At 44.6% G+C, this 12,449-nt stretch overlaps 1 protein-coding gene across 7 annotated transcripts in view; it reads left to right on the top strand.

Annotated features, from left to right (window-relative positions):
- RGS3 (regulator of G-protein signaling 3) overlaps positions 1–12,449 on the top strand; it is a 167,865-nt gene that overhangs the window by 63,325 nt on the left and 92,091 nt on the right. For all 7 annotated transcript variants that reach the window (XM_019540558.1, XM_019540557.1, XM_019540559.1 and 4 more), the window contains 2 exons: positions 7,899–8,089; positions 10,374–10,457. In XM_019540558.1, coding sequence (XP_019396103.1) covers positions 7,899–8,089; positions 10,374–10,457 — 275 coding nt within the window. The remainder of the gene's footprint in view (positions 1–7,898; positions 8,090–10,373; positions 10,458–12,449) is intronic.

A 12,449-nucleotide genomic window follows, 5' to 3' on the forward strand; every position in this document is an offset into this window, starting at 1 on the left:
AAATTTATCAAGCTCCATCTTAAAACTAACTAGTTGTCCCACCCCCTCATGGTGATTTGGAGGCTGTTCTAGAACTTTGCTCCTCTGCTGCTTAAAAGTCTTCCAGCCTAAATTTATTAATGTCCAGTTTATACTAGGGTGACCCAGATATGGACTGTGGGCCTCCCCATCGGTCTAGATATTTGGTGGCAGAGCAGTGATGACAGTGTTAATTGTCCTGGCTTCCAGAACTGTGGCAATTAAGGCTGCTGCTGTTCATCCTGCTACGAAATTTCTAGACTCATATGGAGCCTTGTAGGCCAAATGATGTGGGCCCTGCAAGCTGGATTGCACCTGTGGACTGGCCCCATGCCAGTCATCTGGCCCATGGGGCCAGATGTGTTAATCACCACTAGTGTAGACTGATTTGTTCTTTTGCCAGCATTGTCCTGTAGCCTAAATAGCCTTTCTTTTCCAGTGTTACCCCTGATGTATATGTAGAAAGCTATCACATTCCCTCTCAGCCTTCATTTTGCTGTGCTAAACAAGCCAGACTTTTAGTCTCTTCTTATAGGATTATTTTCTCATAACATTCTTGTAAGGTTCTCCAGTTCTCTAATAATCTGAGTGTCTCTCTTCTGCACTTGTTCCAGTTTGAATCCATTTTCTTTGATCATGGGTAACCGGAAGTGTGTGCACAATTTTCTGGATGAGTGATAGTGGTCATTAGGGAATATTGAGACTGCTGGGCCTGATGGATTGTAAACTTCATGCTGTAGTGTAAAGTACTTTACAGCTCTCCTTAGATTGAAAGTCCTATTTTGATATTGTCTTTAACAAGTTAAAGAAGGGCCAAATGGAAAGTCAGTCTCGTCACTCCCTAGACAGGAGAGTGCATAATCAAGTGTTTTGTTTTTTTATAGCTGCCTGGTTCTTGTTAGGCACACAACACCCTTTGCTCCCAAATATTTGTCCCACTACAGTTCTCTGTGAGATGGGTTTGAGAAGGTTCTGAAGTGAGAAGATGATCTGCTATTGGGATCAATATGTACTCCACTAGTTACTTCTGCAGCCTTCTTCCCTGAATCATTCCTTTGTGTCGGAGAAAGCTCTTCCAGTGGCTCCCTTCAGCATGGGAAGGGCTATTCTAACTTTAAACTCTGGGGATGGACTGCTCCAGGACTGGCAGTTATTCACTGTGCAGTTAGCTGAGTGCACCTGTTCAGTGACACATTTCAAAGGCCACTTTGACATAGCATCCATTCAACGTGGATTTGCAGTGCTGTGGAGTCAGGCATTTGCCTTCGGGAAACAGATGAACGTCTTGATCTGGTTGTCTGACAGTGATGTGAAACCTCTGGGGATATCACTTCTGTGTAAGCTGGGTACATCACCCTGGGGTTTGTTCAACAACCTAGGAAGGTTTTAGGCATTAAACTGGCTGAAAAGAACTGTCCCTCATGCAGTAGTACTTGACGTTCCCAGTTCTATTCCTATAACCTTAAAACCAGACTGTCTGTGAGGTAGAGAAAGTGGGTTATAGCCTCATGTCTTCATTTGGCTTGAGCACAGCTGGAAGATATACTACTCTGATCCTTTGAGTTTGCTTACTCCCCTTGGGTAGAACAGAATAGCAGTAGTCATATCCCATCCAGGGACTGCTGTGGTTCAGTGGTAGAAACCTTGTCTGCTATACGAGAGACCTGGGTTTGATTCAGATGTGCATATAAGTACAGCCATTGAGGTGCCAAATGTTTGGGCTTAGTCTGGCCTTTGACTTCTGTCTAAAGGGGTGATGGAAGGTCTGGGCAGCCTCCACTCCTCCATAGTCCTGCCTAAGCAGATGTGTTGAAGATCCTGTTGACCTCTCACACCTACGCCATGATCCAGAAGGATTGACCATTGCCTACCACTATTTTAAAATAGTGTGGTAACTAAACATGGGGCATGACTGCTAGTGAAAATGCTGAATGAAAAGCAAAATGCCTTATCTATACAACTTACATTTAAAGATACTTAACATTCTGCAGCTAATGCAACTAATAGAAAGGAGCAGCATCACTTAATGCCAGATTACGGCATGCCATTTAAAGATCAGTGAACCCCTAGGCTGCATCTAACAGATAGTGTAATGGAAGATGCTTCCAGCTGTGCAGGCAGTGTGAGGGCCAACATGGGATATTCCAGAAAGAAAAACTTGTAGCTCTAAGTAGATTCAGCTGGAGTGTTGGAAAGATTCCATAATTATAGGATCTCGGGCAATTCAAGTACAGCACAACACAGTCCTGCAGGGATTAGGAAGATTTCACCTAGTTATGGAGCAGGAACAGCTCGAAATGCAGAACAGGCAGACTGAGGGGATTTAGAATGAATGGGCCAGACCCTCAACATCTCCTAAGTCCTTTTGGGGCTATTGGAATGATCTTAGTGTAAAACTGCTTTATAGCAGCAACTGTGAATTCTCATAGTCTAGCAGCACACAGAGGTGGTATAGGATAGGTATGGCTATCTCTGTTCAATCCTACTCTCGGCAGCTTCCAAGTTCAAAGGAGCAGTAAGGAAGAGAAACCCACCAAACCCCCTTTTCCTGGTGCATGGGACAGGCTGGTATATCTGAATATCTACCCCAGGGACTCTCGGGAGAAACCTGTTAATATAGACCACATCAGCCAGAATGGTGCAATTCAGGCCCAGCTCTGTGTTTGGGTGTGTTTGGATTCTGGGCTTCTGTCCATGCTTTTTTTCTGTTTAATGAAGAAAATAACCTCACCCACTGCTGCCATCCTACTCCCCCATGCATCCAAGAGGAAGAGCTGTAAATCAAGTACATGAAAAAGGACGAATTGTTTGTGTTCTCACTGTGCTTTGGAAACCCAGCCAGTGAGCAAGAGCCCCTGTGTGCTAGGCCATGTGCAGACACAGAACAAAAATGCAGTCCCTGCCCCACAGAACTTACAGTCTAAGTGCGCAAGACAAGGCAGGAGAGAGAGCAAAGGCTACCAGTTAGAGCGTACTGGTTACCCTGATGGGCAATGGCTTCAGTACGCCAGGAGCCAGATTTTATTCCACCTATTAGATCAGCCGCTCTCAACCAGGATTCCGCAGCACCCTGGGGTGCCTTGAGATCCTTTCAAGGGTGTTGCAGTTTGCCATGCAATATTATCACTGTTGGTTGTGCAGATGTGATTCACAAGATAAACCCAGAGATTTTAAATAGAAATTCATCGTGTTAAAACATTGTGACCGGTTGTTGTCTTTCTGAGGTGTTGGCAACTGAAGAATTGCCCTATTACAGGGGTATTCAAACTTTTATAAAAAGTTCTGACTCACAGTTTCAGGTCCCGTACCCCCTTATATTTTTTTCTTGTTTTTAAGGGGGGGAATAAATTGAGGCCACTATGGTGCGGGAGGGAGTGAGGCTGGGGCAGGTGCTACACAGCCTGGGCGGGGTGGTGTGCGGGACAGAGCTATGAATGGCTCATCTGGGGGGGCGTGGGGGTGGCTTCCGCTGCTGTGTGCACCTCAGGAGGGCATGGGAGGCATGTGCCCCTGGATCAGTGTGGGGTAGGCAGGGCTGGTTCAGTGGTGGGGGAGGGAGAGGGGCTTGGGCAGGGGATGCCCTGCTGGGGCAGGGCGTGGGACTGAGCCACGTGGAGGGTGGAGGGCGCTGCTACAGCCCCCCTCCCCCCAGGAGGGCATGGGGGGTATGTGCCCCTGGATCTTCATGGGGCAGGCTGAGGCCTGTGGCCGGGGTGGCACCAGGCTCTTCCCAGTGGGGGCTGGGTTGGGCTGTGCTTGGGGCGGGTGGTGGTGGCACTGGGAGGGAACAGCCCAGTGCAGCCCCGCCCCACGTGCAGATCCAGGGGCATGCGCTCCCCATGGCCTCCCGGGGTGTGCATAACAGCGGCACTGGGAGTGGGGGCCAAATGGGAGGAGAGCTCAGATGTGGCAGCTGCTGCCCCCGCTGGCTATTGGCTGTGGGCAGCGGCCCAGTGGCCAGTCAGAAGAGTGAGCTGGGGTGGGTGGTGGGGAAGCGCTGCAATGTGTCATGTGGGGCCCAGTGTGCCCCTCTCCCTCCCCTGGGTAAGAGGCAAATGCGCTGGGGTAGATGCCACCGCCGTGCCCTGGGGCATGCCCTGTCCCCACCTGCGTGTACCCCTGAAGACCTTTTTAAGTATCCCTGAGGGTACACATGCCCCGGTTGTCAACCCCTGCTGTATTATTTTTATGTAGTCAAAAAGAACAGTGAAAACTAAGTGCTGTCATTTTCTGAAGTGTGCCTTGAGCCTAACAAGGCACACTTTTGAGTCCCAAAATGTTGAGAACAGTGTATTAGATGCATAAGTGAACTTTGGCATCTCAGTGGGATTCCATTCCAGCCTAATTGAGTCCCTGGGAAACAGTTATTGCAAAAGATGGGTGGGTCCTCTTCCCCTTTGCTGTTTTGTTGACTTACACTATGATCTTACCCTTAAGACTGTCACAAAAGTAGATGCATTAAAGGATTTTCAGGATGTGAACAGGATGGAATAGAACCACACTTAGGCACCCAAGTCCACTTAGATATCTAATGGGCTGAAAAGAATTTGACTTCAGGAGCCAAACCAATTTTTGGAGGTCTTATGGCAAAGGAGAGCAAAGTTATGAGTTATAGCTCATATTGTAGAGGAAGAGACAGGCAAATACAAGGTTCTAGTTCCTGTTAATTTCTCTGAGCTGAATAGCAAATATCATCCATGTCTCTGCTCAATGCATATCTGCAGTTGGGGGAGTAGGACTTGTTTTCAGCTATTTACAAGGTCCTGCTCTAAATTATGCCACTGCTGAGAAGATGAGTCACTGACAGTGGGTATAGGCCATCTTCAGACTCACAGGGAGCATCTGTATGATATGTTTTACTGCTCAGTAGACTAATCTACTGTGTGGTAACGTATCACCATCTACATGTACACAGCATTTACTGCACAGTACATTAGTCTACTGGATGGTTGGTTACTAGATTAACCATGCAGTAGCTACTGCACAGTAGTACATGTGTAGACAGGTGACTAGGGGCAAATTCCTGCAGGTTAGTCCAGGCAGCAGGTGGTGGGGAAACTGTCTGCTCCTGGGCACAGAACTGGGAAACAGCTGCTGGGGGAGGAGAAACTTTCTCAGCCCCACCCACCAGAGCCCAGGCATGAGTTTGGTGTCCCCTACCAATCCGGGGCTGGCACCCGGAGGAGCCTGGAGTAGAGTAGGTCAGCAGTAGCCTTGCGCTGAACTGCTCCCATCAGGAGCACATTTGTTCCTAATAGGCATTTGTGTAGATGTGCTCCCAGAGAAAGTTTACCAGGTAGTATTTTACTGTGTGGTAAGCTTACAGTGCATTAATAGCATGTGTAGATGCATTCACAGACAACTATCAACTTCATTATGATCAGAAGAAACCTCTTTGTGAGGTGTGGAGCATTTGCTTGAATCTGCTGGCTATGAAGTGGGAGTGGAGTAGGAGTAGTGTGTGTAGCATTTAGTTTAATCACAGACGAAAAACATTTCTGTCCTAACCAGAAATCAGCCTGGCACAATGGCACCTTGATAATTTAGTGTCTAAAAATAATTCCCAGGTTGTGGGAGCTTCATGATACCCTGTGTGTTGTCTGATGGCCTGGAAATCCTGTAGTATTGCGGGTTCAAAACAGCCATTGGTAGACACCAGTCTCAAACTTCATAACCCATATGTAGTGCAATGTAATGACTGTACTTGACCACTGAAGTAGGCAGCTGCAAAGAAGGCCTTTTGTGTAATCCTGGGTTTTTTCTGGATGAGGATAATGGTTTTCTGCAGTGAAAAGAGCCAGAATAGAAAACTAATGAGACTGGGCAGATTTCTCAGGTCTGAAGGTGAAATGTAATACTTAAAAACCCAAACTGTGTGGCCAGATTCTGCTACTGTTATGCACTGTGAGTCATCCCTGACACATACAAACGCCACATTGGAGCAGGTGTTGATGTGATCATTTAGAAAGACATGGATTGAATGCTTACATATGAATGTAATTACTAATACCTCTTTCTGACACTCATCCTGACATTCTCTGAACTGAGCAGCTTATAGGAGCCATAATAAAAATAAAGGTTTCTTGCCATAAAATTAAATCCCACATAATTATCCACAATATTTTAGAATAGGTATGTTCCATTTCCAATGGTAATGTTTATAAGCCAAAATCTCCAAAATTTCTCTCCCTACAGGTTAGACATTGTTGCTTTTATCTCTGCGAAGAAGAAATCCCTTGCTTAGCAAGGAGAGTCAGATGTTTCTTCCATTGCTGGAAGCACCCTAGATATTGGACAGTTTTGATTCAAGAGTAACTATTTGAAGTGACAATTTAAAAGCTACTTTGCAATTGTTAGTTCATATTTTTAATTCTTTCTCTCTGAGAAAATATTGAGAACATTTTATGAACACACAGTAGGTGTCTACACATGCAAATAATCTGGGTGTAATTTACTCTTGAGTAAACTCTCCCAAGCACGTGTCTACATGTGCAGGGATGCAGGAGCAGATTTGCTGCTCCTACCAGCAGACTGGTCCCACTCCCTGCTGGCCCCTGCAGCAGCTAGGGGGAACTCGAGGCTCCATCTGGGTACTAGCCCAGGGTCCAGGAGACAGCCGTTTCCTGGCAGGGGCTGGGATATTGCTCCCTGCCCTTGGGAGCTGCCTGCTGCCGAGGCAGGCTTCACCACTGGATCCTAGTAGCAGGGAGCTCCCAGCCTCTGCTCTGTGATCAGTGGGCCCAGGCTGAGAGATAAGGCTCACCTGGTCCTGGCCCCACCATCGCGGAGTGTGGGCTGGGAGCTCCCTGCTGCTGGGCCAGGGGGACATTGTCCCCACTCAGGCTCTGATGGCAGAGCCCACCCCAGCAGCAGGCATCTCCTGGGGGCAGGGAGCAATCTCCCACTCCCTGCTGCCTGGCTGATTAGGAATATATTTGCTCCTGGTCAGACGTCTACACGTGCATTACTGCACAGTAAGTAATCTGAAATAATTTTGCCACTTGCATTTATAGGTATCAAATTTACTCATGATTAGAGCCAAATACTGTGCAGTAAGTGTCTGCGTGTGTAAATGTGGATGCTTACTGCACGGTAATTAGCTCTACTGCACAGTAAAGCATCTCATGTAGATGTGCCCATTATGTATAAAATACAAGATGCCATTCTGGACTATGGACTGACTTTTACTGGTATTTGTTTGGGAATCTGCCATCCATGAGTAATGTGACTGTCCCACATTAGTGCTAGCAAAAGCTTTATACAAAGCCCTTTATTGTACTTCTTTTAGGGGTGCGTGTGTGTGTGTGTGTGTGTGTGTATGTGTGTGTGTGTGTGTGTGTGTGTATAAATGGGTAAAGCCTTGTCTTTAGCTGATGTCAATTTGTTTGTGACAGCTAAGGATATAGTCCATAGCAATATCCCTTGGTTAATTTTTGACTAAGCTCCCACACCATTCAATCAGGTAATATTTCAGCTCAGTGTATTACAGTAGGTTAGGAGGAGGGAAAACTGTTTTTTGATTTATGAAATAACAGGCTGTTTATTGGATTGCCAGCATGAGGTGTCCCTCCAGTCTTCAGAAGTGTTTAGAGAAGCGATATATACAGAATCATTGCTTCTCTAGTAAACTCTAGAAATAACTCATTTCCTATTAGAGAAAATAAAATCTCTCCTGCTAATTTTTAAAAGTATTGATCTGACATGACAATAAGGTGACCGATTCCTTCCAGCCCTCAATTCTGGTGTCTTCCATCTCTCCACCCCTTTGGGTTATTAATCCCTCCATGCTTGGGATTTAAGAAATAATAATAGAGTAGAATGGGCCCTTGGAAATTCAGTTTTCTTTCTCTCTGATTCCTTTTGCTTTCTTATGGTCCTAGGAAATGCAAGTAAAGGCAAATCCCATACAGGATCTGGGCGGAAGTCCAGGCTGATGAAGACAGTGCAGAATATGAAGAACTATGGGAACTACCAGAACTGCACCATTGTGAGGCCTCATATCCCACACTCCAGTTATGGCACCTATGTGACACTGGCTCCCAAAGTGCTAGTGTTCCCTGTCTTTGTGCAGGTAAGCTGGTCCTTCCTGGGCACATCTGGAAACTACCTGACCAGAGAGTGACAGAACTGACCACAGTGTCTTGCAACAGGGCTTGCTGCTATAAGTTGTAGTGGTTACTCTCAACACTGTCATTTAAGGGGGAGAAATTCCCGCTTAAGGACTGGATTCTTAATCATTTTCAGCTTCCTCCTATATTCAGCATAGTATCTGATTCATTCTCTGCAGGAAACTGTGCCCTGCCCATGTAAATTCCAGTGAGACATTTCCACCTCTCATTTTTGTAATTTACATGATAAAAGGCTAGTTTTCCACCTTTGATCTTTGAGGGCATCTATACATGTGCCTGATGCCTGCTCCAATGAGTGCTAATTAGATTATCCAGTGTCCTCGTGCTTCAAAATGGCTGTGGGGTGCTTTAACTAAAGCTTGGTGAACGACTTTAGTTAAAGCACACCTGCCACCATTTTGAAGTGCGGGATGCTGAATACATGAGATGCAGGCGCTTTAATTAGACTGGTTGCCCACCCCGGAGCACATGTAAAGATGTCCTGAATTCCTGAGCCAGTTGGTGGAGATCTGACCATTCATATTTGAGCTTAAACCACTTGGTTCTTATTATGCAAGGTACAGAGCTACGATATAGCTTCTGCCTATAGCTGAAGAGTCACCGAAACTAATTTAGTTATGCCACTTGACAACCCTCAAATCAAACCATATTAAGAGGGGTACCAGTGTATAAGGGGATTGTGGGGTGAAAGAGGGGGACTCCACCTTCTCAATTCCAAAAAAACAACTGTCTCATAATTTAGATATGATTTAGTGGGAATAGCTGGTTTGGAGATTCCTGCTCTGTTCTTAGTGCCTCCTGCTTGGATATTGTACATGGCCAGATCCTCAAAATGGAAAAGGCCTGGAGTTGACCCCAGTTTTGACATAATTCTGTATGTGCAGATAAGTCTCCCACACTGTTAAAAACAACTGTATCTGTCGGAGATTGTTCTACTTCCATGTGCCTGGTTTTGCTAATCCTAGTCCAGCTGCATCAATGCATAACAATAGGATTTTTTCAGATTTTTCAATTTTTTGTAATGTAGACAAATCTTTAGAGAACATAGTGAAGGTGAATAGCTGTGTGGCATCTTGAGAAAGCTGACTATCGCCAGAATGATGAAAGAGAAGGTAATCAGATCCTCACGTACTATATGAAGTCATCTTCTCCAGGTGGAGTTCAGAGCTATAGGCTTAATTCAGAATGACATTTTGAAAGTACTCTTCTTGTGGACTCATTGCAAAGGTTTTGGGGTGAAAGCTGCCAGTAAGTTCCACTATCTGATTTTTAAAACCAGTTTCTTTCTGTATCGCTGGCTTGCCTGACACAACCACTGATCCATTGTGCAGTGCATGGTTTAGCTGAATTCATCGTGCTCCAGCAGTGGTTGCATTCATGACTTAAGAACACAGTTGGGATTCTGTGGTTGTTTTACTGCCTTTCCAAAATAGTGATTCTTGGTTTGACTCTATAATGTTCCCATAATAAAGTTTTTGCTGACATTAGTGAGGTTGTATTTATTGAGCTTAGCTTTTTTGGCTTTGTTTTACAAAATTTCATTGTGTAAGCTCTCAAGTTGTATCCTAGTCACATCCAATCACATGCCCTTACGAATTCTCTTTTGGATGATGTCATCTGAGAGCTGTTTTTGCACTTACTGTATGGTAATCAGGGCAATCAATGTTTGTTCAGTTCTCCAGTTAATTTAGTGTCAAACTGAGTTGTCCCAAAGGTTTAGCTTTGTAGCCCAAAGTCCACTACAGCCTGGAAGGAGAGAAGAGATGCCTCTCAGGGCCTTTTCATCTTTCTAATGAAATGAATCGATTACAAATGTGTAACCACCCCTATTCTTGTCTGAAGGTAGATGACAGTTTGATGGGCTACTGTTGTGGTTGGGCTTCCTGCTCAATGAGCGGACATCACCGAGCCCACACTTTGCGGAATTAATGTACAAAGAAGCAGAAGCAGCTGATAGTCTTTTTATAGCTCCACATGACGTAGGTGTTAAGTGTAAGGCTTTTTTTTTTTTTCCTTTTATCGCTTAGCTGGACTGCAGACTTTCCATCCTTGAGAGTTGTGCAGTTGTAAGGTACCTTCTGATTGTTTCACTTCTAGTGGTTTTCATACTAAGCGGAAGATGAAGTGCATTTGATGGGTGGAATTGAATTTTCATAGGAAGGCTTCTCCTTGTGAATTAAAATTTTGAATCCTTTTTTTTTTTTTTTTAAACCTTTAAATCTTCAGCCTCTTGATCTTTGCAACCCAGCACGGACTCTTCTTTTGTCAGAGGAGTTGCTGCTTCATGAGGGCAGAAGCAAAACTATAAAGGTGAGATTTTCTGTTGCTTTTAACATGGGTACTGAGCTGATGCTTTCTGAATATGTTTCCGCACCTTTTAACATGCTAGATTGAAAATGTAAGTGTTTGACTTTTAAATGCCTTTATTACAGTGAAATTCAGAAAACCTTATAGCCAGTTTACCATGTGATAAACTAAATGACACAGCTTGGCAATTGCTAGAAATCTATTCTTTCCCTCATTGTCTCTCATGTCAACACAGATAAGACTGTATAGGGCAAATCCAGTCACTTGCCTAAAAGCCAGGGTATTTTTCCCTCTGCATATTTGTCAAATCAGGATCAGGCTCACAGGACTGAGGGGATGAAAGGGAAGATTGCAAAATTAGGTTCCATAGAAGCCAGGCATAGCCTTTGCTACAATTCTCTTTGTAGGTCTAAGACATGAGAGGGGAAATATGCCATCTCCTTAACCCCTTTCTCCTTTTGCCTGGTGCATCTTGTTTCCCTTCAGCACCATCAGAAGGGACATGTAAAGTCTTGGCAAACAGGTCAAGCCTGCTTATGTTTCAACAGAAGCCACAACATCCAAATGAAAGGAATATGGTGATTTTTGGTTGACATTATTTGCCTTTGTTTGGATCCAAAGTTTAGCGGTTGCAGAAAAGAAGTACGTGAGACTAAAATTGCAGTTCCTTTCAACTTCTGTTGAGGCACTGGAACCTGGGAGCTTCGTTGGGATCCTGCCTCTGCCTATTGTGAAAGTGTGGGGCTTACTACATTTTGTCTTACATGACCTTCCTTGAAACCCATTGTGAGGCACCCTTTTTGTCCTGCCCATTTAACATGAGTATCATGATTTGTTAGACCATACACAATACTGTTGTGTCCATGGAGCCAATGAAGAACTTTACACTTACTGTTCAAGTACTTATTATATAATATATTTTTGTGTGACTGGTTGTAGAATCCCAGGACACACCACCTCATTCCTTCCTGTTCAGTGGCATAAAACTGTCTAAGTGGGCTCACTCATATATATGTAGTTTTGTTTCATTAAGTGACTGATATTTCTTTGTGGTTTCCAGAATATATAACCCCTCTGTATGCTTGATTTGCTTCACTGGTCTCCCTATGAAAGTAAATGGAAAATGTGTCATTCGTTTGGGAAAGTTGTTGCTGATTTGCAAATAAAGTACTCATCTGCCCCGATACCCTTTACAACCCTAAGACTTCTAGACCTAAATATTCCCCAAGGAGCCCTCAAATACGCATAGATCTGTGTGAAATCAAATAGGCACAGCGTTGTGAGTGTAGTTTCTTCATGATGGTTTGGAAATATTGTGGCATTTCCCTCCATGGAGAAATGTCTAATTGAAGTCATGGTGCTCATTGTAGGCCACTTTCATTTGTTTAACTTCAGATGTGCTTCAGAGGTTAGTAGAAGCAGTAAAATGTAAGATAACTTAAGTCACTGTAGTTGCTATGTCAGGCTTGTGAGGGAGACAATGAATTGGGAACAGTAATACATAGACACACATAGATGGGCATGTTGGGATTTTGTTATTTATTAGCCATTTTGAGAACACTGCTGCAGACATCAGAGATATTTCAGAATGAGGACATCAGAGTTTCATGATGTCCAGGCAATGGGTGCGGGACTGAAAGAGGACATCAAAGTCGGTGGTGTCTCCATGGTCAGGGACTGTAGCACTCTGACCATGAGTATGACGGAGATGGATGGGAGGAGTGCTGGGCTTGATGCCATAATATCTATGTATATCGGGCCATGGGGGAAAGGGCAAGGGATATAACTAGGAACAATGGATAAATAAGAGTATGAGGTGAGAGTGAGCAAGAAGACAGCAGCTGCTTTGGAAGACTGGGCTGACTCGTTTGGCACAGCACACAGTGGCATCTAGAAGTGGTCCTGAACCTGCATTACAGAAATAAAGGAGAATCCCAGTGAGTAGCATTTGGACATCACTTAGCCTTCTAAAGTATGGCTTTCTCACGTGGCATT

Source organism: Crocodylus porosus, unplaced genomic scaffold (assembly GCF_001723895.1).
Source record: "Crocodylus porosus isolate Cpor-Errol unplaced genomic scaffold, CroPor_comp1, whole genome shotgun sequence".
Classification (NCBI taxonomy): Eukaryota; Metazoa; Chordata; order Crocodylia; family Crocodylidae; genus Crocodylus; species Crocodylus porosus.